We start from the raw sequence: 25,456 nt of genomic DNA on the forward strand, positions 1-25,456 counted from the left end.
CGCTGTGCCCACAGCCTGCTCCCACTACCCCGCGGACATATGGACCATGCAGGCCACTGCTAAGACTGCATGAGGGGAGAGTGGAGATGGCATACGGCATCCCCTATGCAGCACCTTGTCCTGTGTTGGAGACAGTCTGGATATGTGCCATCCTCCTCTGCTCTTGCCTTGCTGGGCTGATTGTTCCCTGCTGCAAGCACCAGTCCCAGGAGATCCAGGTCAGGAGAAAACCAGCCTGTAGCTGCCATGCTGAACTGCTGGGGCAGTAGTTCAGGGTTGGCCTGTTGCCTGCAGAAAAGAGAGGAGACACAGAGCACAGGACAGGAGTCTGCAGCTGGGGTTAGTCCATGTCTCTGTGGGGCTAGAGATATTTGGGTTTCCCCAAGTCTCTGAGCCAGCACATCCCACCATGGAGTCTGTTACCACCTCAGCTCTGAGGCAGGCTGGAGCCTTGCTAGATCCAAGCTTGCAGGAGGGTTTTAGCCATTGGATGACTTGCTCTGTTTTGGCTCAACCCAGAAGTCTGCTGTTGCTGCTCCACCAGGCTGTGCCCTGCATGGACAGTGGAGAGCAGCTTAGCCGGCTCATCGTGGCTCATGGACACAGAGGAGAAGGGCACAAGTGGGGTCCCAGCACCTGGGGTAGTGCCGTCAACCCTGTCCCTGCTGGTGTGAAGGTACAGCTCTGAGTTCCTCTGACCTGCCCAGCTCCTGGCCCGGCTCTTTTGCCAACATCCAGGACAGGACTCGAGTCCAAGACTGTTGTGTTGGTGTTCAGCATCCACCTGTCACAAGCTTCCTCCGTGACAGGCAGCACTGCCCTGGGCACTGGCTCTTCTGTCTTCCACTGCTGTCCAGCCATCAGTTATGTCCTCCCCAGGTGCCATGTGGAGAGCAGGAGTGAAGCCTTGTCTCTCTTCCTGCATCCTGCCTCTGCAGCACCCTGTAGGATCTCCATGTTTCCTGCCTTGTGGCGGGCCAGATCCTGCTCTCCTTGCATGGCACCACTGCCAGAAATAAAGGCCTGAGCTCAGCAATCACTCACCAGCATCCAGGCTCTGCTCCCCAGTGCGCTAGGGCAGGGGACAGGGCATATGGGTGGCACAGAGGGGAGAGGAGGATTCATCCCTGTGCTCAGCATCACCCCGGGGACGGTTCCCTGCTCCGGGTACCACGACAGGAGCATCACCCAGGGGTGATGAGACACTGTGTACCCCAGTGACCAGCGTAGGTGCCCCTATCCTCCCTGGGGGTTGCAGTGTCTTTACAGCTCTGGCCACATCTCCTGCCTGCCTGGGAAGGTGTCTGCACACCCCACCTGCCCCACTGGCTCTGGGACATGCTCACCTGCATCCAGCCATGGCTCATGGTCTGTCCTTGTGCCCTGGGAACATCCAGCTGGGACTGGCGCTATCCCAGGCCAGGGCTTGCATGGAAAAGAGCTCTAGTGCCAGCAGACGTGAACAGGGCAGGGGATGGGGTGACCTCCCCCAGCCTGGGCACTAGCATCTGTCCCAGCACACCCAGCCTCACTGCCCCCCCAGCTGTGTGCCCCCGGCACTGCCCTGCAGTCCTCTACAGAACAAACACAGCTATCACAGCCCAAGCTCCCCAGAGTGTTTTTGACAGCTTGTTCCCACATCCGCACTTGCACGGGACAGGATAGGTGCCAGGTCTGGCCAGGTCCCCACAGCAGGGACTTTACCCTGCCCAGTTACAAGCCACGCAGCTCCTGGCTGCTATAAAGCTGGTGGCCTCAGTGGCACAGCCAAGTCCTCCCAGGATGGCGTTTCTGTGGGTAGTTGCCTGCCTGGCCCTTGCCAACACCGTCTCAGGTAAGTGCTTTGACAGGTGTGGGGAGGTCCTTGGGGTGCAGCAGGACTGAGGCACCCCGGGGACGGTGACACAGAGCCACTTGCACCTGCACAGGCGGCCCCTAGGTGTGAGCCCTGAGCTTTTGGGGTAACCCCTGTGCCCGTCTGCCTCTCCCACAGGCTGTGGGGAGCCCAGCATCAGCCCCTTGCTCCACCACACTGAGAGGATCATCAACGGGCAGAATGCAGTGCCTGGATCATGGCCCTGGCAGGTCTCCCTGCAGGTACTGCACTGACTCCTTCTCCAGGCACCAAGGGGACCTGTGACACCCTCTGCCTGTCCCCCACTTCAGGAGGGAACTCAGCCTGCCCAGTCCCAGCTCTTCCTCCTTCTTTCCTCCCCAGAGCCGCTTCGGATCCCACTTCTGTGGTGGCTCCTTAATCAATGAGAACTGGGTTGTCACCGCTGCCCACTGTGAATTCAAGTGAGGAGCAATGTCCAGCCAGCCCATGCTGGTGCCACCGGGGGCTTGGGGTGTGCTGGGCATGACCTAGCTGCACTTGGGACAGCCCTTAAGGCCAGCACCCAAGGAACTGAGCAGTCAGGGGCTTCCCCCTAGGCTGTCCCCACAATGGCTTCCCTTGGGCACTCAGTACGGCAGGTTCCCAGCTCTGCTCCCACCCCAGGTGCTGCTGCCATGTGTCCCACTGACCCTCTTACCTCTCGCAGGCCGCTCTTCGATGTCGTCGTCCTCGGGGGATATGACCGCACCTCCAGGGCTGACCCTGTTCAAGTGAAGAATGTGGTCAGGGTGAGCTGGGCGGCTCTGGTGCTGGGATGGGGCTGCAGTTCTGCAAAATAGCTGCTCTTGGAGGGCAGGGATGACTCAGAATCCCAGACTGGTCTGGGTTGGAAGGGACCTCAAAGCTCACCCAGTTCCAGCCCCTGCCACAGGCAGGGACACCTTCCACTAGACCAGGTTGCTCCAAGCCCCGTCCAACCTGGCCTTGAACACTGCCAGGGATGGGGCAGCCACAGCTCCTCTGGGCACCCTGTGCCAGGGCCTCAGCACCCTCACAGGAAAACTTCCTAAGATCTCATCTCAGTCTCCCCTCTGCCAGGTTAAAGCCATTCCTCCTTGTCCTGTCCCTACAGACCCTTGTCCAAAGCCCCTCTCACATTCTGGTATTTCTTGGCAGGTCGTCACGAACCCCAACTGGAACACCTACACCCTGAACAATGACATTGCCCTGCTGAAGCTCGCCTCACCCGCCAAGCTGGGACCCCGCGTGTCCCCTGTCTGCCTGCCCCCTGCTGACCTGCATCTGCCCGACAACCTCCAGTGTGTCACCACCGGCTGGGGACGCACCAGTGTCAACTGTAAATAACTGCAGCTTTGGGGAGGGCCCTGTATGGTCTGAGTGTGCTTGGTGGCACCTTTGGGGTGTGACACCATGTCTGCCCGTGGGATAGGAGAGCTGGGCAGTGTATAACCCTGTCTTGGCACGTACAAGTGTTGCATATGTGTGCGGTGGTGAAAGCACGGGTTTAGGTGTGTGCTCAGGACATGGATGGGTGCAAACTGTGAATGGGCACAAGCCTGCCCTTGCTCAGGGCTCTCTGGGCAAGGTGATCTCCCTTGGGGAATCATGGAATCACAGAACGGCCTGAGGGTGAAGGGACCTTACAGCTCATGCAGTTCCAACCCCTTGCCATGGGCAGGGACACCTTGCACTAGAGCAGGTTGCTCCAAGCCCCATCAGCCTGGCCTTGAACACTGCCGGGGATGGGACATTTTCTTGGGAAGAAGGAATACATTGGCATGGACGGAAAGGCGCTTTGCATGGCAGCACCTGTGTGTTCAGGAGCTGCCCAGGGTGCCTTGTACACTCCCAAAGGTCCCAGAAGAACTGCTGACACCAGGGTGTTTTATGGTGCTTCCTTCCCCTAGCCTACGCATCGGCAGAGAGCCTGCAGCAGGTATCCCTGCCCTTGATCTCCTCCACCAAGTGTGCTGAGTACTGGGGAAGCAAGATCACCAGCTCCATGGTCTGTGCTGGCGGCATCGGTGCCTCATCCTGCCAGGTAAGGAGCTGTTCCTGCTGCAGCACAGGGAGGCCAGAGGAAGAGGACACATGGGCTCCTCCTCCTCATCCCCATCCCCATCCTCATCCTCACCCCCATGTCCAGGGAACCAGGTGCCTGGGGGTGGCAAGGACCAATTTGGAGCATGTGGTGGGACCACTAAGCAGGAGGTGTCTTCTCTGCAGGGTGATTCTGGTGGACCTCTGGTATACCAGGATGGGGGCCTCTGGACCTTGATGGGCATTGTCTCCTGGGGTAGCAGGAACTGCAATGTCAACACACCAGCTGCCTACACCCGTGTAAGCCACTTCCGAAACTGGATCGACAGCGTTATTCAAGCTTAGAGCCAGTGGTGAATGGATCACAGAATCACAGAATCCCAAGGGTTGGAAGGGACCTCAAAAGATCATCTAGTCCAACCCCCCTGCAAGAGCAGGGTAACCTACAGTACATCACACAGGAACTTGTCCAGGCGGACCTTGAATATCTCCAGTGTAGGAGACTCCACAACCCCCCTGGGCAACCTGTTCCAGTGCTCTGTCACTCTTACAGTAAAAAAGTTCTTCCTGATGTTAATGTGGAACTTCCTATGCTCCAGTTTACACCCATTGCCCCTTGTCCTATCACTGGATGGCTGCTCCCAGCACAGGGAGCTCAGCAGAGCTGGGAGCAAGGCAATCCGCTTTGGAATAAAGCGTCAGCATTCTCCAGCACTGCCTCTGGCTCCTTTCCTCTCACGACGCAGACCACAGGGAGCCTGGGGTACCCTCTGCTCCTCTCCTGAAGCCCAGCACTTCTCAGAGCTGGAGCTTGGTGCCCACCTGCTGGAATAGGGGGGAAGCCAGGACACGATGCCCAGGCAGAGGGGGAGCAGGGCTGGATGCAGCTCAAGGGCGGCTCATGCAGCACCAGCCCAAAGACCACCCCAGCACTGAGGGTGGGTGAAGTGCTTGTGATAGTTCTTCACTGATCCAGGCACAAGATCTCCAGCACCAGACAGTCCTACCAGGGAAGGGCCTGTGGAGCTGCAGCTCCTCTTGCCTCGGGGGGTGGGTGTTGATGTGTGCACAGGGTCTTAAAAGTTCCCTGCTTGCTATTTAGACCCATAACTTACATGGGAACACACACCAAGGGAAACCTGGTTCCTGGCAGCTCAAAATAGAGCTGGTCCAGAGGAGCAGGATCAGACTGTCCCAGAGTGAGGCAGATGGTGGTTTTTTCTTTTAAGTGATGTGAATGTGATATAAAACCTCTGCCAGTGTCACCCCTCCTGCCACTGCTGGGATGGGGTCCCTTGCTCCTGAGAACTCACCTTTCCAGGAGGGGATGGTTAAAAGGGGTGTGCATTTTTCACTGGTGTGGCAGGTTTCCCTGATGGTCCCCAGAAGCTGCTCAGAGTGGAACTGGAGAGATGACAAGTTGCTGATGGTGAACCAGGGTATTCCACTGGCCCAGTTTGCCACCTTGCAAGCCAAAGGGGAGGAATTGTCCCCAGGTGCCTGATCAGCCTCCAAACCCTGCCTTCCAGCAAGAGGCTGAGAACCCGATTCCCCCAGAGCATCTCTGTAGACATCCCAGCCCTGTACCAGGTCTCCCTTAGGCACCTTCTGAGGCTGCTGCATTTAAGACCCCAGCAAACTCTTATGGCCACTCTGGTACCCCCTTGCCGTGCAACATACTAGAGGGCTGAGCAGCTCTTTCCTGCCTTTCCAGACCATCATTCACAGCCCAGAAAGTGGCTCCTTGCAGCAAATCAGCCTGTGGTAACCCACGAATACTTGAATCCTGTGTTCAGTTCTGGGCCTCTCACTACAAGAGAGACATTGAGGTGCTGGAGCGGGTCCAGAGAAGAGCAACAGAGCTGGTGAAGGGTCTGGAGCACAAGTGTGATGGGGAGCAGCTGAGGGAACTGAGGGATTTAGCCTGGAGAAGAAGAGGCTCAGGGAGACTTTATCGCTCCCTACAACTGCCTGACAGGAAGATGGAGCCAGGAGGTGGCTGGTCTCTGCTCCCAAGGAACAAGGGATAGGACAAGCCTCAAGCTGCATCAGGGGTAGTTTAGATTGGGTATTAGGAACAATTTCTTCCCCAAGGGGTGTTCAGGCATTGGAACAGGCTGCCCAGGGCAGTGGTGGAGTCACTGTCCCTGGAAGTGTTCACAGACCATGCAGATGATGAGGTCCTTGGTGACATGGTTCAGCGGTGGCCTTGGCAGTGCTGGGAACAGTTGGACTTGATGATCTTAAAGGTCTTTTCCAACCTAGTTTCTGATTCTATAAGGCAGATGTAATGACAGCAGGGTGATGGGGTACGCAGATACACTTCCATGTTTAGCAGACCGAGTACACAAAATAAATAATTCTGTACACACTAATTGTAACGTTACAGATTAATTACAAAGGTTCAGACTTCATCCTAACAAGACAGTTTTCAAGGTAAAGATTCAAAAGGCAAGTCACAGAACTGGATGCTTCTCGAAACAGCCCTGTAAGGAGATGAACAGGATGCGACCAGAATTACTTCCAAATCATTCCAAGCCAGTACCGGAAATTCAGCGACCAAAAATAACAGTGAGTGCTGGCAGATCTCCAGCCCAACATCGTCCTGGGAGGTGTCTTTCCGTAGTGAAAGGCAACAGGAAAACTCATGGCATCTGGGCATCCACACAGGAGCTCCTTATTCCCAACCCACCTGGCCAGGGCCACAGATCTCTTCCACATTCAGCAGACACTGTACAACAGTCACGTCACACACGAGGAACCCATGGAATCACCACACAGGGGAGGACAGTGGGAGAAGAAAGAACTGCCATCATGCAGGCAGAGCTCCCTCCACCGAAGGGACACCAAGGGTGGAAGGTACCAAGCTCCATGATGCCATTGCCACCATGCATCCTTCTGCTTCACATTTCTTTTTGTGGCAAATACACTGCACAGTAAAGCACAAGTGACATGCAAGCACCTGCCTCTGGAGCACCCAGGAGCTGTGTGGTCTTTGTCCAGGCTCAAATAGGAGACTGAGCAGTCAAAAAAAGCACCAGAAACCTCCCCAGAGTGATGTAGGCAACTTGGCATCTGGCACTAAGTGGCACAGGCCCTTTGTGGTATTTTCCAGGATAAAGTCAAGCTGGTGAGAGGCAGAACAGAACCACCCTTCCTGCAAGTCCCAGGGCTCCCACTGCTGCCAGACAACAGGCTGCCAACTCCTCCAGAGGGTGTGATCCCCCAAAAAAGCCAATCTCTGTGTTTCATTTAGAAAACTGAATTAAGTCAAACATTTGAGATTTCAATTTAGCCCACCTCAAACCCTCCAAATCTTTGGTATCATCACTTGAAATAAGAATACGGTCCCATGCAGCCTAATAAGAGGCTTATTAACAGCCACACACTAGTTGTCCTGGGTTGTACAAGACCATCTTTTGCTAAGCCTGCACAGTAGGGCCCCCAAAGAGAGCCTTCCCACACCTGCAGGACACTGTACAGCTGCTTTTATCTCGCTCCAGGACTCACCATGGCTCCTGCAGAGCCAAATCCAGAGCTGCTGCCAAGTGGTCACATTGCCCATGCCTCCTACTCCAGTTTGTGCATTGCATCAAAGTTGACCGTATTAGTACTTCAGCCAAACACCCACGTAGAAAACAGGATTGAGAAACTGAGCAGTAAATTACCAAAGTAGAAAAGACTACAAGAAGAAAATAACCAAATTCCAAAGAAGTTAAGAGTTTGAGGGTTTATCATTTTCAACATAAATCTGTAACACAGTCCCCACCCTGCAGCTGGTTTCCACAACACTACTAAAGCCAGGTCAGAGTCCTTTTGTCTGTGCTTGCACTCCAGTCATGGTTATAAAGCCTTCACATACAGTTGTGCATTTCCAAGAACAATGCAGTCCAGGGACTGGCAGGAGCCTCTGGATGCTCACAAGCTCAGTGTCAAACAGCACAGACTTCCCCTGGGTTGAAGGAACAGAAGTTTCTACCACCACTTGGTTGACATGTTAGGTTTTTAGAAGCCTGAGAAGGGTGAGAAGTAAATCAAACATGGACAAGTAACTGCTGTTTTAGCAAAATGCATAGAAAAATACATGATGTATTCAAAATCAGAATGTAAGTCTGCAGACCACCTAATTTTATTTCTGGGAGACCTTTCCACATTCCTTTCCAATAACCCTTAAAAAAAGTATATAAAAAACGTGGATCTGACAGGCCACATGCTTTGAAGTCATAAATCTCTCCCCCAAGAAAGCAGCCAAACTCCCAGGGCAAAACGATAGGGATGTCTTACACAGTACTGCTAAGTTCCAAAAGACAACCAGTCATCATTCCCTCTACTTACAACCACATTCCCCTGAAACAGAATATGCTGGAAAGCAACACCCTGAGCTACACCATAGCATCTCATGATGGGAGAAAGTCCCAAACCTAGTGATTCCAGCCTTGGTGTCTTTAGGTTTTTCTTTCTCTTAGTGTCCCTCAAGATGCCTCCCCATGGCAGGGTGCTGGTGAGCACCTCCTTGAGACCCTGGGGGGTTGATAGGTTCCAGTGGGTGCACATGCTCACCCCTATGCTGTCTAACTGCTCTTCAGGATCACTGTATCACTTCAGGATAAAATGGTGCCATGCTGAGAAGGTTGCTGAACATGAGGACTGCAGGTGTGGTCCATGACCATCAGTCAGCACACCAAACCCAGAGTCCTCTTTGTAAGAGTATGTCACCCAGGAACGGAGGGAAGGAAACCAGGAGAGGGCTGTACATTGACACACTACAATTCGCCACTAGGTGTCATTCCAGCTTCATTTTCATTGCACGAACAAAAGCAGCCAGGAGATCTGCACCCCAGCTAATACGAAGCCGCAACTCAGCAAGGGGCTGGAACATGTGTTTGTTACCTGACTCCTCACAGCTAAGTCAGCAGCAGAGGAAGTCTTCCCCAAAACCCTGCCAGTCAAATCAGAACCACCATTAAGAGCCAAACAAGGAGATTTAAAAATTCACAGAAGAGCAGGAAAAAACAAAAAATCACATCAGAGAGATTTAGCTTCTAAAATCCCCAAACAAGGCACTCCTGAAAAGCGTAAACTCCTGAGACTTGAGATAAACCGAGCGCTGAGATGCTCCTGTGGAATATATATGGAAGACAGATGACCAAGGTAATTCACAGTGAAGAGCTTCTTAGAAGATGATTGAAGGCACTTGAACTATGGCTCAAAATCACAGCACTTTGCCTGTGTGCGCCCCCTCCGATCCAGCAGCAAATGTGCCACAACTGCAAGGGTAAAAGCACCAGAAAAATTGCTCTTAAGCTGGATCATGCAACACAGCATTTGGACCACCCCAGCTTTCCAGATAGAGTGAAAACAGAAAGATCACCAAGGACTCCAAGGGTCAGTTGGATGGAGCTCTGCTAGTGCCCCTCTGCCCACACATATCATTGTCTGGGTACAAGAGGTCCTGAAAATGCTGAATGTAGAAAAAGAAGAGGGATTGAGCCAGGAGTGTTATAATAAAATGATCTAAGGAAAGCCCATACAGATTTTCCCCATGTTTATATTGATTTTTCCATGCAAATAAGAATACATTGCATTTGTGAAGAGAATTAGAGTTATCTTTATATAAAAGTCAAAGCCCCCTATGGGATGGACTTGGTCCTCTTTGGTGCAATTCTCTAGCAGCGGGATGCCTGAGGACCACAAACATCTCCACATCTCAAGGAGATGGGTTGCAGCTCTCCAGTATTGCTCCTGTCAGTGAAGGATCCTCCCTTCTGCCAATTCACTTCCCAGTCCTAGACCATCATCACAGGAACTTGACACTGTCAGGAATCTACATAGCAATATCGTGCTTCCCAAAACATATTCCACCCCAAAATCACCTCAAGTGACACCACCATGAACTCCTTCCACCAACTGCTGAAAACAGCAACAAAGCAAAAACTGACACAGATGAAATTCTTGTTCTGTTTTGTGAAGGTGCAGAAACAAGCCTGGTCAAAACGGAGCTCAACATCCTGACCTCATCTCTGTCTTCATGGATCCCATCCCACAAGAGAACACACGAAGAAGCAGTATGGGTATACACCTGTACAATGCCTGTGTGTTTTCATAGCCTAATGGTTAAAGGGAAGGCTCTCAGGTTCTAGAGGTCTTGGCTCAGTTCATCACTTTGACCTCTTCACACAGGCAAAACACCTCTTTTAAGGCTACACATGGTGCAAGATAATCTGGGGATGGCCATGAGAGCACCCAGGAGGCAAAAGGGAGCACAGTGCCTGCATGATGCTCTAAGACTCCTATAAGCTCAAAGCCAGAAGCCCTCTGAGAGCATCCTGTCATATCTCAACAGACAGGGAAAGAATTTTCCAGTTGCAACTTGTCATAGCATGGTTACTGCTTTTGGAGAATCATCTGAGGGGCACTGAATTGTTTATGAACCGAGACAAGGCAAGCTGCCTGTTTAGTCAGGTATCACAAATCACATCCAGCTTACAGTTCATAATAATGAACCAGGGAAAAACTATGTGAGAAGGTAAAAGAAGCTGAAGATTTTTTTTTTTTTTTTCAATCCACAGAGCTGAAAAAAACTGCCCAATTTTAGGTAAATCTGTGGTTATCTGCTAAAGCTAATGGAAGAAAGACCATGTGTAGGATAGCTCCTCAGAGAAAGGGCAGCCTGCAAAGGATGTACAGTTCTAAGAATAATACGCAAAACCATGCAAAGGATTTGGAATTCACCAGTGCTACACACACCTCCTGTCCTCAGGTGTCCTCTGCTGTATTCCCCATCACATGCCTAGGCTCACAGGCTGTGCTCACAGTGGTTATAGCCCATCTTAGCACAGCAAACTCAATTTTCCCCCAGAGGTTGAGCTGCTTTTGAAGCTCCCTGGAGATGTGACTGACCACTTAAAACCTTGCTGACAGTAAAATATGGTGGCACAGACATCAGTCTTGGGTGGAGAGGCCATGCTCACCAGCCCTTGAGCTCACATAGCCTGCATCCCCAGCTCAGAGCCAAGCAAGCACTTCCAAGTGCACAGTATAAAGCAAACCGTAGGGTTTCATAGGAAAAGTTTCCAAGCCGAACATTCTCCTTCACTGCAGGTGTTGTCTCTGCTACCACAAGAGGCCAAATCTACCCTGACACTGTGCCATCAGCCCCAGTGTACTGCTTTAACTACTTGGGGAGGTAACTCAGCAGGCTTGCACAAAGCTCAGTTCTAAAGCTCCCACCTCCCCTGCAAGGTCCTTCACAAGAGGCCCCCACAGCACCCATCCAGCCCAAGAAAACTGAAAGGCAGCTTTTTCCTGTTGAATTTAAGTCACTCCCAGCAGCTCTAAAGTGTTCACGCAGTGTCTCCAGGATATTGTCACTGCTGACCCTCCAAGACTGGGCCTCCACTACTCAAACCCCTACCCTGATGCTATGGAGCCATCTGTGGCTATCCCAGCATCTCCCACCACCATTTCACTGTCCCAGAGCAGGGATAGTAGTACCAGGACAGAGTAGGCATGCAAGCAGGGGAGCCCTGTAAAACCTGCAGACAGAGAGCAAGACCTGGAACCACTAAAGCTTTGGTAAAGTGACACAGTTGGTAATGCTGGTCTGAAGGGCAAAAAACACACGTGACAGGGGCAGGTCACAGCAAGAACAAACCCTGCCTGGGAGGCACTGGTCCAGATGCAAATATGGGAGGGATAATTCAAGAGGGACAGCAAGGAACCCCCCAAAATCCTGCCTTGCCAAAGACATCTCTCCGTATACCATTAAGTTCCTGCAGGACAATGATCATCTTCCCACCCTTCCACCAGAAGCACCCCTTGTCCAGATCCAAGGAGCCAGACTCTAAGCTCTGAGCTCTCAGCACTTCAGCCATGTTCCCAAATTGCCCAGCAGCTCTGGTGCAGCTCCAATAATCCCTCAATGCTGTGAGGTGGATGGCAGCCCTTGGGGAAACCTGAGAGCTTCCCAGACATCCCAAAAAACTGGCATCACTTCAGCGAGGAGCTGGTGGGCAGCACACCAGTGAATCAGAGCTATCCTACTTCTGATGCTATGATTCATACCAGCCTCACTACCAAGACATCACAGATCTGACTAAACCCACTCCAACTCTGTGCATGTATCATTTTCAAACCAGATACACACCCACACACGTCTGTGCACACACTTAAGGTGTGTGTGCATCCACTTAAAGTGATTCCTTCTTTTTTTATATGCAAGTGAGAGAAACTTAATGCTCTGGAATTAATAAATAACTATGAACAACCAAGCTCCTGGACTACAAAAAGAGCTTTTCTCCCCACGTGGCTCCTTAATTTGTGTATTACTTGAGACTCTTGAGTTGTGCTCTGAGCCACAAGGGCTCCCCCGTTTCAGACACGAGACCCCTGTGGCACAGCTTGCAGGGTAACAGCCATGACGAGGTTCCTCATGGTAAAGATACCTCCTCACGGCAGGGGACACCTGGAGGGAGAGAAGGAGGAACCTAGATGTTCCTCATTGAGTGTGTGGATGCTGCACACCTATACTGCAGAGAAGATAAGTGTGAAGATGCCTGGCAGGTTCCAGTCCAGTGCTCAGCCAGTGTATTGCTGCTGGTAGCGCAGGTTGAGCTCGCGCAGCTCCCGTTCCCGAACCCGCCGTGACTTGTTGGATTTGGTGGAGCGGCTGGAGCGGGTGGACTGGGCAGATTTGGTGCTCTGGCAGCGGGAAGACGCCCTCTTGAGAAGGTTCTGCGAGATGGAACGGTGTAGGTTCTTCATGGAGGAAGAGGCTGCCATGCTGACCACCCATGGGTGCTTCAGCGCCTGAAGGGCTGTCATCCTGTCACTGGGGTCCACTGTGAGTAGGCGATCAATGAAATCCTTGGCCAGGTTGGAAACACTGGGCCAGGGCTGAAACACAAAAGAGATTATTACAGTGAAACATCCCGGCATAGCTTTGCTGATTAATTCTTTCCATGCCCAAAAGGTGCTTTTGTTGTCTTTTACCCTCAAATCTTCCAAGTTGTGACCAACACTATCTGTCCAAGGAGAATCCCAAACTGGTTTGGGTTAGAAGGGACATTAAAGCTCATCCAGTTCCAACCGCCTGCCACGGGCAGGGACACCTTCCACTAGAGCAGGTTGCTCCAAGCCCCGTCCAGCCTGGCCTTGAACACTGCCAGGGATGGGGCAGCCACAGCTTCTCTGGGCAACCTATGCCAGGGCCTCAGCACCCTCACAGGGAAGAACTTCTTCCTTATACCTAACCTGAACTTTCCCTGTTTAAGTTTTAACTCATCATGCCTTGTCCTATCACTACAGTCCCTGACAAGAAGTCACATGAATGACTTCAGGATGAGAAGAATGAGTTGTGTCTTCAGAATGAGACACACTAACTTCAAGAGACTGTGATGGGGAGAGGCTGAGCTAGGGGGAATGTCTACACTTGCATAGGTGGAGAATGGATGCCTCCAGCAGCTGGGTTTGAGCACTCAGATGACCCTGGATCTCAGAGGTCTTCCCAGGTGCCTCAAGCCTACATACACATGGATGTGCACAGACACACAGCTAGTCTTGGTCAACCCCAGATTCGAACATCTCTCCAGCAGCTGGCTGGGACTTCCCTGGTCCCTCTAGTCACCAGATCCTCATGTGGTCTCATCCTTGCCAATATACACATATATAGACATCCCCAGTTTCCAGGTCCCTTCACCCCCTTGTGCAGCTCCATCTTCTCCAGCAGTCACACGATGGTCACACACACATATTGCTCCAGTTGCTGTACTATTAACACACACGGGCTTCCAGACCTACATTGTGCTCCCACCACATCTTCTCAAGTAATTTTCCAAAATCACACAACAAAAAGGAGCAGTAGCTATACCCCATGAAGACCCTCAGTCCAAATACTTTGCATCCAATGAAGCCATTACTGCTTGAATGCAAGATGCACTGCTCACAGAGGATGGATCACTGACCTCTGCATCAATCCTGAAGTGAGAACACTACCTTTAGCATGAGGTGAAGGTTGGGCTGTGGACAAAGCTAGGAAGAAAATGGTGGCAAAGTCCAGTGTACAAGTGGAGAAGGCAATATGGCCAATGTGAAAACCCAAGTGATGATTTGACCCTGGCTAGAGCAGGTTTCTGCAGTCACTGGCTGTTGTGGGGGTCTCACACCTCCTGAAACCATGGATACTGGATTTTTCAAGTACATGAAAACAAAAAGCCTGAGCAAATCCATCAATGAAGATTCCGATACAATCATTAAGGTGATATCTAAACACGAGTGCAAATGGCATGTGTGGTTAAAAAAGGAAAAGACTACTACTCTCTTTCACTCTTCATTTAGTGAGGAGGAACCCAGCTAGTTTAAAACTGGGAGTTCACCAACTGTACAGTCAGATGCAATGCCCTTTCCATGTGCAAAAGGTCTAAAAAAGGCATGTTCTGATTTTTTTGAGGTCCATTTATTGCTACCAAAAGCAAATTTCTCTTTGAAAAGACCCAAAGGCACCAGGAAGAGAGTTGCCGTATACATGGGAGGATTTTATATGAAAGACAGGACGCTCTGAGAGTTCCAGCCCTGCTCCTGGGACACAGGTAGTCCATCACATAGGCATGGAAGATGAACTCAAGCAACCTGGTCTAGTGGAAGGTGTCCCTGCCCATGGCAGGGGGTTGGAGCTGGATGAGCTTTTTTGAGTCCCTTCAAAACCCAAACCAGTCTGGGATTCTGTGATTCTAGCCAAGTAACCACCTGCTAGGATAATCAGGTTGCAGGAAGTGCTTCTTCTAAAGCAACGACTAAATCAGCCTGTCATGCTCAGCTAAAACGGGATGTAACTATGCAAGAGAAGAGAGTGAAGATGATATGAACTGATAATATGAATTGAAAGAAAATCCTGGTATATGAATAAAAACTTGTAAATGTTCCTTGAATGCATTCAGGGTAGAGATGGAAATACTTTGAGCCAGGGTGCTCAGGAGAGGAAGCACAACCTTCTACGGATCAGACACCAGTTCTGCTCTGTGAAACCACATCCAAAATCCACTTCCTTCTCTCTGTCAAGAATAAAAGCACCTAACACAAAGATTTCTTAAAATTCTAGCTTTTCTGTCTACTGCTTTCACATATAGTTTGTCATGACCAGCCTTAAATCAGTTTTTCTTAGCTGATGAAACGCATCTTGACATGAATGATAAGAAAAAAACAGGCGCTTGTTAGAATAGAACCAGGAAAATCTTTGATCAGAGACTCATTAAAGTGTTTGTTTATACAAAGGATAAATGAAATAACAAAACCCCTTTCGAAATGTAGCAAAAAACACAATAATGTTTAAATTTTTCAATGAACACACTGGTGTGTGTTACAAATGGTGTAACTGAGCTCTTTGGTTATGCTATTGATAACAACACATCCAAAAAAAACCAAAATATGCTTCTGCCAGAGGGAGAAAAAAATCCCATTTCAAGCTACTGACTTCCTACCAGACTTCTGGGTAATGCTTCTTTGTTAAATAACACTGAAGGGCATCAACTTGTAGGGCTTAGTCTTCACTGGCATAATCTGAGATAATACCAGAGTCATTCCATATGTCCATTGGCAGGTCAACACATCATGTTCCTTTTAAACTCTGGATCTCTAGTTACAGATGACCTTTGGATTCTCTCTTCCACAGACAGACAGATCCAAATGAAATCCAGCTACAAGAGGTTTTCCCTCTGCTTTCACCAGGCTTGCCTTCAAATACTTTAAAAACACAATTTTCTGTAGCCTTTTTTGAGACTCATTTAAGTTATCAGCTATTCACACAGTTAAACTCATTAAAGTCATCATGACCTGCCTACACCCCATTAACTTCCAATCACTCCTTTCCTCGCCCTCCTCTTTGCAGACAAAGCTCACCCCACTCCATTTACTTCATAGAGGACTCATTTTCTGCTCTAGAAATAACACTAATGAGATGTCCAAGCTAATGTCTACCCAATTTACCAACTTTAATTCAAAGTGATAATAAAAGCTGGTGACAATTCTACTCTCCTTTAGTAGCTTTTCAAGAACTCTTGACTTCTTCATCTTCATTACTGCTACCAGTAATTGAGATGACTGTGACACCTTGAGACAGCTTTTGTCCCACTCAAATGGAAAAAACAGATTCACATGACTCCAACTGTACTGTTTTTTCCTGTGCATTTTTTCCCTTCTATCTAAACTCTTTTACCTTTCTGAATATTGTCCCTCATGGAGATACAATCATGGCAGGATCTCCATCCTCTCTTTGTTACCTAAATCCAAGGAGATGTAAGAGATGCACACAGGTGAGAAACACTTGAGGACTGACACAATCCTTTTCCTGGAAGCTTATCTTCAGAACATGCAAGGAAGCATTGTTTCCTCTTGCAGATGTTAGTAACTGCACAGATTTGGAACCTGGGGCAACCTCAGAGGTATTTTTGATGTTCGGATGCATTCAAACTTCAGTCAACTAATGGCTGCCCAACACAGAGCACGAGATTCTGGAAGGTGGAATAAGCTTCTAAACACCAGGAACAGTATTACTTCAATCATTTTAACTCATATTAAAAAATGCCAAATGAGATAATTTAGAAATCTGAAGAAATCCATGAAGAGTTTACCAGTCTGAAGATGTAGAAACCCTGAATACGTAACCAGCCCAGGCCTTGGGAGGGCTGTGCATTGCACCACCAGTTTAATGAAACCTAAAGAATAAACTCCAAACAAAAGCAAACTGGATTTCTGATTATTGCAATTACTCTAGTTTCCCCACAAACATTGACTATGGAGTACCTGCAATTAGATTCTTCTTCTGGTCAGCAAACACAAATCAGTTTATTGATCTGTTTATGCAGCTGGAGGTTTCATTTGCTGCACCATGCACATCTTTGCGTTTATTTCACTGAAGCCTTTTATCAAAAACAGTTAGGGCTACATTGTACTGAAACACTCAGTGGCATGAATTTCACAGTTTTCAATCCCAGATCCTAAAGAAATATGTCCATTCACCAGAAACCTTGCATCAGTTGGCAAAACAGCAGCTTTTAACTCAGCAAAATTCCAGAAGCCCTCCGGAGTAGTAACACAAGGCAGCAAGACGAGTTTGTGAGAGCTGATAATGGTCAACACTGGTTGGAGGACATGAGCACCAGACAGGAGGTGCACACACACAACAGGACTGAAGCGATCTAGAGGAGGTTCTGCCCCTCTCTTTCTCTGAACAGAAACAGAATGGCTGGGAAGGAGAATGCTCCCCCAGTGGCCATATAACTTTGCATCAAATAAATGCCATCATAGCATCCTAGACTGCTATGGGCAGGAAGGGACATTAAAGCTCATCCAGTTCCAACCCCCTGCCATGGGCAGGGACACCTTCCACTAGAGCAGGTTGCTTCAAGCCCCGTCCAACCTGGCCTTGAACACTGCCAGGGATGGGGCAGCCACAGCTTCTCTGGGCAACCTGTGCCAGGGCCTCAGCACCCTTACAGTGAAGATTTTTTTCAGATAGCTTTGCCTTTGATCTCACTGTTGCAATATTCCTCTCTTCTGTGAAACAAAAATACCACAAAAAATGAAGATAAGTCACCAATACTTGTTCACCTTGCACTCCTGCTCCCCTGTGAACTGATTTCAAAGCTAATGCAGTCTGAGTGTAACTTCTGTGCCATTCTCTCTGTTAGACTGCATTTCTCCAGAAGGGAAACGTACTACTATAGATCTGTTGTCTTTCTACATGCCTTAAAAAAACAGGTAAATAGCCATATTGTGAGCAGAACCTCAGCAGTACTTGCTGAATGCTAACACACTTCCTACAGGTGACCAGCTTTTCCAACAACTGCAAGTCCTCTGTCTGCCATAGGTGGTGCAGCATCCACTTCACAAACCTCCTTTCTCACGAGACAAACGCCAGATATGGACTAGTTTAACACTGGAGATTCTGGCCCTCATATTGGAGAGCTGAACATCCTCTGAAAAGTACTGCATCTAACTCCAGAATTTAGCAGAATGGCTAAAACCATGATGCAGCAGAACTAAACTAAAAAAAGGAAGGAGGGGAGCAGAAGAGCTGCAGTAAGTAAATCTGAATAGCTCATCCTAATGCAGAATTAACAAGAGCCCTTGCAACCACTAAACAAAACGACAGTACATATTTACTCTCATCTGCAGGCTCAGCAGAGTGTGAAGAAGGATGTCATGCCACCATTTTGTTATCCTTTATCTAACCATCAGAAAACACTAGTGAAGACTTGCCAGCTCGTGCTTACAGGACAACAGCCCTAAGGTGCTCTCCCCAGTGTTCACCAGGCTTCTGAGTCCAGAATAGATGTGATACAGTAGAGCTTAGTATTACTGTAAGCTGTAAATGACCCTTAAACTACAACAAAACACTCACAAAAAACCCTGACAAACCCATGCCCTACGTACTAACCACCACAAACCTTCAGATATGTGGAGATCCATAGCAGGCAAGAAAATTTCTCTAGAGACTAAATATGAAAACCAACTCTTAGTAACTCCTGATCTTTGAGATAAGCTGTGCACTCATGCATTCCTCACTTCCATCTTTCGTGCAGTTATCCTACCCAACAACTGAATCCAAGAGGTTAAGAGGCCACCAAGAAGAGGGGAAGGAAGACAGGCTTTAAAGATGTATATGGCCACTGTATATTCAAGAACTGCAGTTACCGGCAAAACTCGCTTGTCGTCAGAGTGCCTGTCCCCTTGCATCCCTCCAGGCCCAGGAGGCACCTTTCATCAGCCTGCACCTTCACAGACAACCTAGAGGAGGATGACAGGGTCACTCTGATGCTCAAATCCTGAAGCCTCATTGTGCTTTCATTGCCTGGTGGTGAAATCATGAACAAAGTTTGAAATGGCAACCTGGCAAACTTCAGAGACCCATTTCTTACGGGTGACCTGCTTGAGCTTGGCTACAGCATTCCCCAAGTTAAGAGCACCTTCCCCATGACCATCTGAGAAGTTTCCTTGACTCCATAGACTCAGCACAAGCCTACACTCCCCTCCTCCAAAGCTCACTGACGTTTTCACTAGAGACACAAAGCCTCAGAGGGGTTAAACCTGTGCAAACAAACCAGTCATATGACTGCCAAGCTTTGCTTTTAGTCTTGACAACACCCCTAAAGGAAAAATACATGCTTATTTCCCAATACCTACCCAAGTTAATGTGTGGTTTTCAGGAGAACTGACATGAGCTCTAAGACCATGTTAAGAGGAAGGTAAGGGACACCCAGAGGCTGACTGTCCTTCCCCAGTCAGTCTTTACAAAAACATGAAGCACAAAGCATGTTACCACAGCTGCAAAAGATTGCTTTTAGGTCAAAAATACTGTATCCCAGTCCCACTTATTACTAGGATGAGTGTTGGAAAGCCTCAAAGCACCAGGGAGGCTGCCTACAGCAGCCTGCACGTTCACCTACAGGAAACGATCAGATGGCTACTTGAAGTTTTACAAGACAAAAAACATTTATTGGGAATAAGCTTGCCCCAACAGATAGACTGGTTGAATATGTTCACTTGGTCAAAGGAACTGCCTTCATACCATGCTCTTATTCCTGCCAACAGCAATGTTGCATGCCACAGAAGATGAGCATGCCATTCAATAATTGTTCATTCCCATTTTGATGCTACACTCCTCATTATACTGGCAGATGCTTTGGTCTGTGCAACCAAAGTGAGCCAAAGCAGGGAGCTCGTATCAGTGTTTTTGCTGGGGTTTTCAGCCACTGTTCCTTGTCATGAGTCATCAAGCAGCTGCAGAAACAGCTACATCAGTTCAAGTGAGCAACTGGCAGAGTCCAGAATTAGCAGCGCTTCAACCAAGAACAAAACCTGTGCCACAGTCTGCCTTACAGCTTTAATGACAAGGGGAGAAACTCCTGTGGTGGAGATTTGTAGCTCTGACTCCTCAGGAATGACAGCTACTGCTTCTGAGGTGCACCGGCATTTCCTTCAACAGCATATCCTCAACTTTTGAGCCCTATAGAGCATAGGACACATTGCCAATCTGCAACTCCAGCCCTGCTAAGTAACATATTCAGGGGAAAGAAGCCTCACTGATGATGCGTTAAAGAGCTCTCAAGTACCCTATGTTTTATTCAGACTCAGGCTCTTAGTCTGGAGGAAAAGCAGGAGATAGATACTCTTATGTGTGTCACTTAGGCTAGGGAATTGCATGGCCCTCTGTGATTAAACCTCATTCCCACCCCTGCCATTTATTCACATCAGCAGAAAGGCTACTGAGGTGCCATCCACAGCCTTGTGTGGGGAACAAACAACTTGTTTTCTGGTTTGAGCCACCAACCCACCTCTTGCACTTCCAGATGAAGTGAGCACAGACCTGGTGTACGCCTCAGAGAGCTCCCAGCTCATTTTGAACCTCTGACATAAAAGAGTGGCCTGTGTTATGAACGTGAGCCTTCTCATCTCACTAAACCCAGGTGAGGGTCGGAGCTGGCACTTGGTTGGCAGAGCAGCTTTCAGGGGTGATTTCAGATATCAGAGCAGAGGCCCTGAATTTCATTCTGCCTGTGATGGGAGCACATACTGCTGTCAAGCCATCACCAAAACGTGCACTGTGAACAAGCCAACAAGACAACTGGTTTATGCTTTTTACTTGTTTTTACCTTAAAATACATGGCAAAGATGGTTTTGATCTGTTTTCCTGTTGGACACTAGTTCTTTGAAATATTTCTATTATATTCAGGTTTCCAAGTTACTTCCCCCAAGTAATTTTTTCTTTCCAATCAGCTTTCAGAAGAGTCTAGATTTCAGCAGTGCATCTTCCCCCACATGCACACTCCTACCCCTAACAAGGACAAGCCATGCAGACACCAGAAGCTGAAAGGACCAACCCTGCCCGGGGCAGCCAGAATTTTTAATATAAAGGATTAATAAGGATATAAAGGATATTCTAAAGGATATAAAAGTTCAGCATGTTAATTACATGCATCAGGACAAGCCCTTCTTGTAGAGCCTATGAGGGATGCAAGGCTCACAACAGTTGCTTTCTATTCTATAAACACACTTGGCCATACCACTGCTTGGAATTGTCTGTGTGTCCCTATACACGTCTCAAATCAGACTGCAGCTGTTCACAGTCCCATTAAAGACATGGAGCTGTTGGAGTGAGTCCAGAGGAGGCCACAGAGATGCTGCGAGGGCTGGAGCAGCTCTGCTCTGGAGACAGGCTGAGAGAGCTGGGCTGGTTCAGCCTGGAGAAGAGAAGGCTCCTTCAGGGGAGACCTTAGAGCAGCTCCAGTGCCTGAAGGGGCTACAAGAAACCTGGACAAGGGCTTTGGACAAGGGCCTGTAGGGACAGGACAAGGGGGAATGCTCTAACCTGACAGAGGGGAGATTGGGATTAGACAGTAGGAAGTTCTTCCCTGTGAGGGTGCTGAGGCCCTGGCACAGGTTGCCCAGAGAAGCTGTGGCTGCCCCATCCCTGGCAGTGTTCAAGGCCAGGTTTGAGGGGGATTGGAGCAACCTGGTCTAGTGGAAGGTGTCCCTGCCTGTGACAGGAAGCTGGAACTGGATGAGCTTTAAGGTCCCTTCCAGCCCAAACCAGTCAGTGATCCAGACCATTAAAAACCATTAAGAAGGAAGTCAGTCAAGATAAGAATGACCCCCTGGTATCACAAATATAAATAGCAAAGGCTTTGTTTGCCCCCACTAATATTACTTAGTCTAACACATCTGCACAGTGCTGGAGGCAGGGTGCATCTCTCCATCTTCCGTAATTTTTCAGAGTAGCTGCATTTCTAAATTCAGATGTTTCTTGTGGTACACAAGTGACACACTGTTACCTTTCAAACGAAACTAACTGTAGGTCCTCAAGTATTCTTTGCATTGCATCTTTCACACATGCACGTTGAGGCAAGGAGGCACAAAATGAAATACAAACCTTTGTAAATAAGTAGAGTAAGTTCTAAGTAACATCACGTTTGATGGCTTTGTAACAGTAGCAATGGAAAATAACTGAGGTACACGTTTCAGAGAAGAAAAAAAAATAGAGTGCAGCTAGAGAACATACTGAGAATCCTTGTATAATATAAACTGTTGTAGCTGTTGTAGTTTAAGGTCCTTACGACCTTAGTACAAAAATAAGTGTAAGGAAATCAGGATAGAAGAGCAGTTAAGTGCAGATACAGAGTATCTGAAATGAGGAGATGTCCAGGATGGTCTGCAGTTAAGCTAACAGGTAAGTAGGACAGGATGATTATGTCTGCAGTGTTATCGAACTCATTAGGCTGCTGTAAGCTTTATCTACTGCGCGTGCTTCAGAGACTGCCAGAAGTGATGAAGATTGTTGGAAGGAGTAAACGACACTCAGAGACCACCACCACGTTTTTGTACGCATGTGAGGAAACCTTCTAGAACAATGATGTAATACATAAGTAGCGCCATGAATATGCATGTATGTACGTAATGAATATGCATGCTTAGTGACTATATAAGGACGGTTTGTTTAGCAATGTGGAGAGACACGCTAGGAGGAGCTATACCCCGCGTCTCCCGACGTCGCAGTAAAGAATTCCTGCTTGTCAACTGCAGATTTATTGGTGAGTTCCTGGAGAGTTCTCTGAATCAATGTTAACGTAGCAGTTCTGTCTAATTTAGGAGCTTCCCACATGACTTCAGATAGAAAGTGTCAGCTCCAAAGGAGCAGGTTGGGGACAGCAGCTCCAAGCTGTTGTGTGGTAAACCAGCCTAGGACCACGCTGCAGCTCAGGAATGTCCCAGGCATTGTTCAGCCCACAAGCAGTTGCAAAGAAGTGATCAAACTCAACCAGTTCAAAAGAGCTAGAACAGAAAGTTTCCAATGAAAAGATGTCATATACTAAAGACTGCACAGGACAGACTCCCAAGCATTCAGCATTAATTTGTTGATGTGGGGAGGAGGAATAGAGGAAGGATGAAAGAGGAAAATACAACAGCCCTTTAATAATCCACAGCATTATAAGTATGCGCAGCCATCTGGTACTGTGAACTTCTATAACCCAGCTTTTCGAATGGAAATAGCCAGCCCATTTTCCCTGTACAAACACTGAGTATTCAATTAGGATCATGCAGTAAGATTACAGCAGCTACAAAACCAATAAAACACAAAGCTTTTCTCTTGAGTCAGGACTGGCTCTTCTAACTGTAATGCCAAGAGAAATAACTGGTACGTTAAAATGGGGTGATACCACATTTTAGCTTGGATTGCTTCACCTCCAACTCTTAAAAACGTGTCATAGAATTTTGGAATGGTTTGGGTATGAAGGGACATTAAAGCTCATACAGTTCCAACCCTGTGCCATGTGCAGGGACAAGCAACTTACAGTTAGACATAAGGGACTTTAACCGCTGGTTTGACTGATGAATTATATATTGGGAAAGTCAGGGTCAAGAGACCTGCACTTGGAAGAACACAGGTGAGAAGATGAGCTCAGGCATTGGAACAGGCTGCCCAGGGCAGTGGTGGAGTCCCCATTCCTGGAAGTGTTCCCAAACTGTGTAGACAAGGCCCTTAGCGACATGGTTTAGTGGTGGCCTTGGCAGGGCTGGGGAACGGTTGAACTCGATGATCTTACAGGTCTTTTCCAACACAGTTGACACTGTGATTCTACACAGACACTGGAGACTACCACCAAAAAGGTGAGCAGGGAAAAGAGCCAGAACTTTCCAAAGTGAATCTCTACTGCACTAGTTCACACCGCTATCTGCAGTAACTAAACTAGGAAATACCTTTCCCAATCCATTCATAACATCTGGGTGTCCTGACACCTTTATTGCCTTTAGTCTCAAATGGAAAACTCAACTATGATCTGAACAATGTTCTCTCATACTGAACTATTACTTTAAGAGATGTATTGGCTGAGAACTGGAACTGGAGCTAGCACAGTATGTAATTCTATATGCCAATCCACAGTAGTAGTTCAACTAAGAAATGGTGGTCCTTGACAGGAAGGAAAAATCTTCCCCAGGGAGGAAGAGTATCTTGTACCACACCAATTAGTGCAGCAGAGGAAGGGGAAGAACAGATAATCTTACAACCTTCCACATATATATATATACACACACTTTCCCTCCTGTGGGCTTCAAGCTGTTGAGGCACAAGAGAATGAGTGACTGGGAGTAAATCCGAAAACAGCCCTAGTTCCTAGTCCATCCTAGAGGGCATGAGCTCTTCTCTGCTGCTTGGGACAGCATGGGGGATCCAGTAACCTCCTGGAGCCCAAGCAGGCCTTGCAGTATGCAGGCGAGATGTGTTGTGAGAATCAGATGTGCCACGGCCCCAGCAGAAGGGCAGCACCTGCCCCCCTGCTTACCCTGACTTTCCTTTCTTCCTCACAGTCACTCCTTCAACTGAAATCAGAATCCAACCCAGGCATGGGTCAGTGTAGGTAAATAACCCTTCTTCATACAAGCATTGCCCGAAAGCCCAGATTTAGGTATCTAAGTGTTTCCCAAGTTCAGCCAGCATGGCCCACTCTAATGACACTCCTGTTTCTCCCCAAGCAAGCACCAAAGGAAAGTAGCCAAGGATAAAATCTATTGCCACTTTGAAAATTTTAAAGGCATAAAACATCAGGAGACACTAAAAGTAGATTTGCTTGGTTTATACCACAGTTCAGTCCTGGGTTACTGGTTTATAGCTGTCTTTCCTGGCACTATTTGGGATGTTTTTGTTACAATCTAGAGCAGGACAACTGTTCTGGAACTCACTTCACTGTGTTTCTCCATATTACCTTTTCAGTCTCTTTTCAGCATCCAAACTATTCGGTGAAGGAGACAGAGATTCTGCTGAACAAAGTATGTCACTGAAACTGCAGCCAACTACATACACAAGAAGGAAAAATTAAAGCAGCAAGGACAACTCAAACACCCCTCTTTACACTTACCTAATTTCATACGTATAATCTTATCCCAGTGTGACATTTGCCCTTGTTATATCCTACACTGTCATACCCTACATTGTTTGTTTGTGCTTTTGGCAGTGGGGAGGGGTGTTTTGTGTTTGTTTTCAAAAAGATGCCCACAAGTTTTCAGTTTGCTATGTGGAACCATATACTAGCTACTTCCAAATTTGGCAACCCCCAAGTTTAAGGCAGCTGTGGAGAAGAGCTGCATGAGGGCTGCCAAAATGGCCAGAGATTGCACAGGGCCTTCAAGGAGGGGTGGAAGGAGCTGGGTTTGTTCAGTCTGGCAAAGAGAAGTCTAAAGGCAATCTAACAGCAGATTGTGTGTATCTGGAAGTAGTTACTCTTCCCTGTGAGGGGTGCTGAGGCCCTGGCACAGGTTGTCCAGAGAAGCTGTGGCTGCCCCGTCCCTGGCAGTGTTCAAGGCCAGGTTGGACGGGGCTTGGAGCACCCTGCTCTAGTGGAAGGTGTCCCTGCCTGTGGCAGGAGTTGGAGCTGGATGAGCTTTAAGGTCCCTTCATAACCAAACCATACCATGATTCTATGATAACAGAGCCACACAGCAGCTCTAAATAATACAAGGGGCAACAGGGAGAAGATGTGCCTTGGAAGGTTCATACTAGGAAACACCAGG

The 25,456-nt window shown here is 48.4% G+C and overlaps 2 protein-coding genes across 2 annotated transcripts in view; one reads left to right on the forward strand and one right to left on the reverse strand.

Annotated features, from left to right (window-relative positions):
• The first annotated feature begins 1,718 nt into the window (after positions 1-1,718).
• On the forward strand, positions 1,719-4,355 carry CTRL (chymotrypsin like). Its single transcript, XM_065662235.1, has 7 exons — positions 1,719-1,834; positions 1,994-2,097; positions 2,219-2,298; positions 2,544-2,625; positions 3,014-3,194; positions 3,766-3,899; positions 4,085-4,355. The coding sequence occupies exons 1-7, from the start codon at positions 1,783-1,785 to the stop codon at positions 4,241-4,243; spliced, it is 792 nt and encodes a 263-aa protein (XP_065518307.1). The 5' UTR covers positions 1,719-1,782; the 3' UTR covers positions 4,244-4,355.
• Positions 4,356-6,200: 1,845 nt separating this feature from the next.
• Positions 6,201-25,456, reverse strand: part of PSKH1 (protein serine kinase H1) — a 42,845-nt gene continuing 23,589 nt past the window's right edge. Inside the window, exon 4 of the mRNA XM_065662224.1 lies at positions 6,201-12,793. Coding sequence (XP_065518296.1) covers positions 12,476-12,793 — 318 coding nt within the window. The 3' untranslated portion in view covers positions 6,201-12,475. The remainder of the gene's footprint in view (positions 12,794-25,456) is intronic.

Source organism: Lathamus discolor, chromosome Z (assembly GCF_037157495.1).
Source record: "Lathamus discolor isolate bLatDis1 chromosome Z, bLatDis1.hap1, whole genome shotgun sequence".
NCBI classification, from domain to species: domain Eukaryota; kingdom Metazoa; phylum Chordata; class Aves; order Psittaciformes; family Psittacidae; genus Lathamus; species Lathamus discolor.

What these genes read in the sequence shown, in the direction of transcription:
- CTRL (XM_065662235.1), top strand. Translation starts at nt 1,783, where the DNA reads ATGGCGTTTCTGTGGGTAGTTGCCTGCCTGGCCCTTGCCAACACCGTC. An exon ending in CCTGGCAGGTCTCCCTGCAG is followed by an intron (nt 2,098 to 2,218) that starts GTACTGCACTGA and finishes TTTCCTCCCCAG; the next exon opens with AGCCGCTTCGGATCCCACTT. An exon ending in GGGACGCACCAGTGTCAACT is followed by an intron (nt 3,195 to 3,765) that starts GTAAATAACTGC and finishes TCCTTCCCCTAG; the next exon opens with CCTACGCATCGGCAGAGAGC.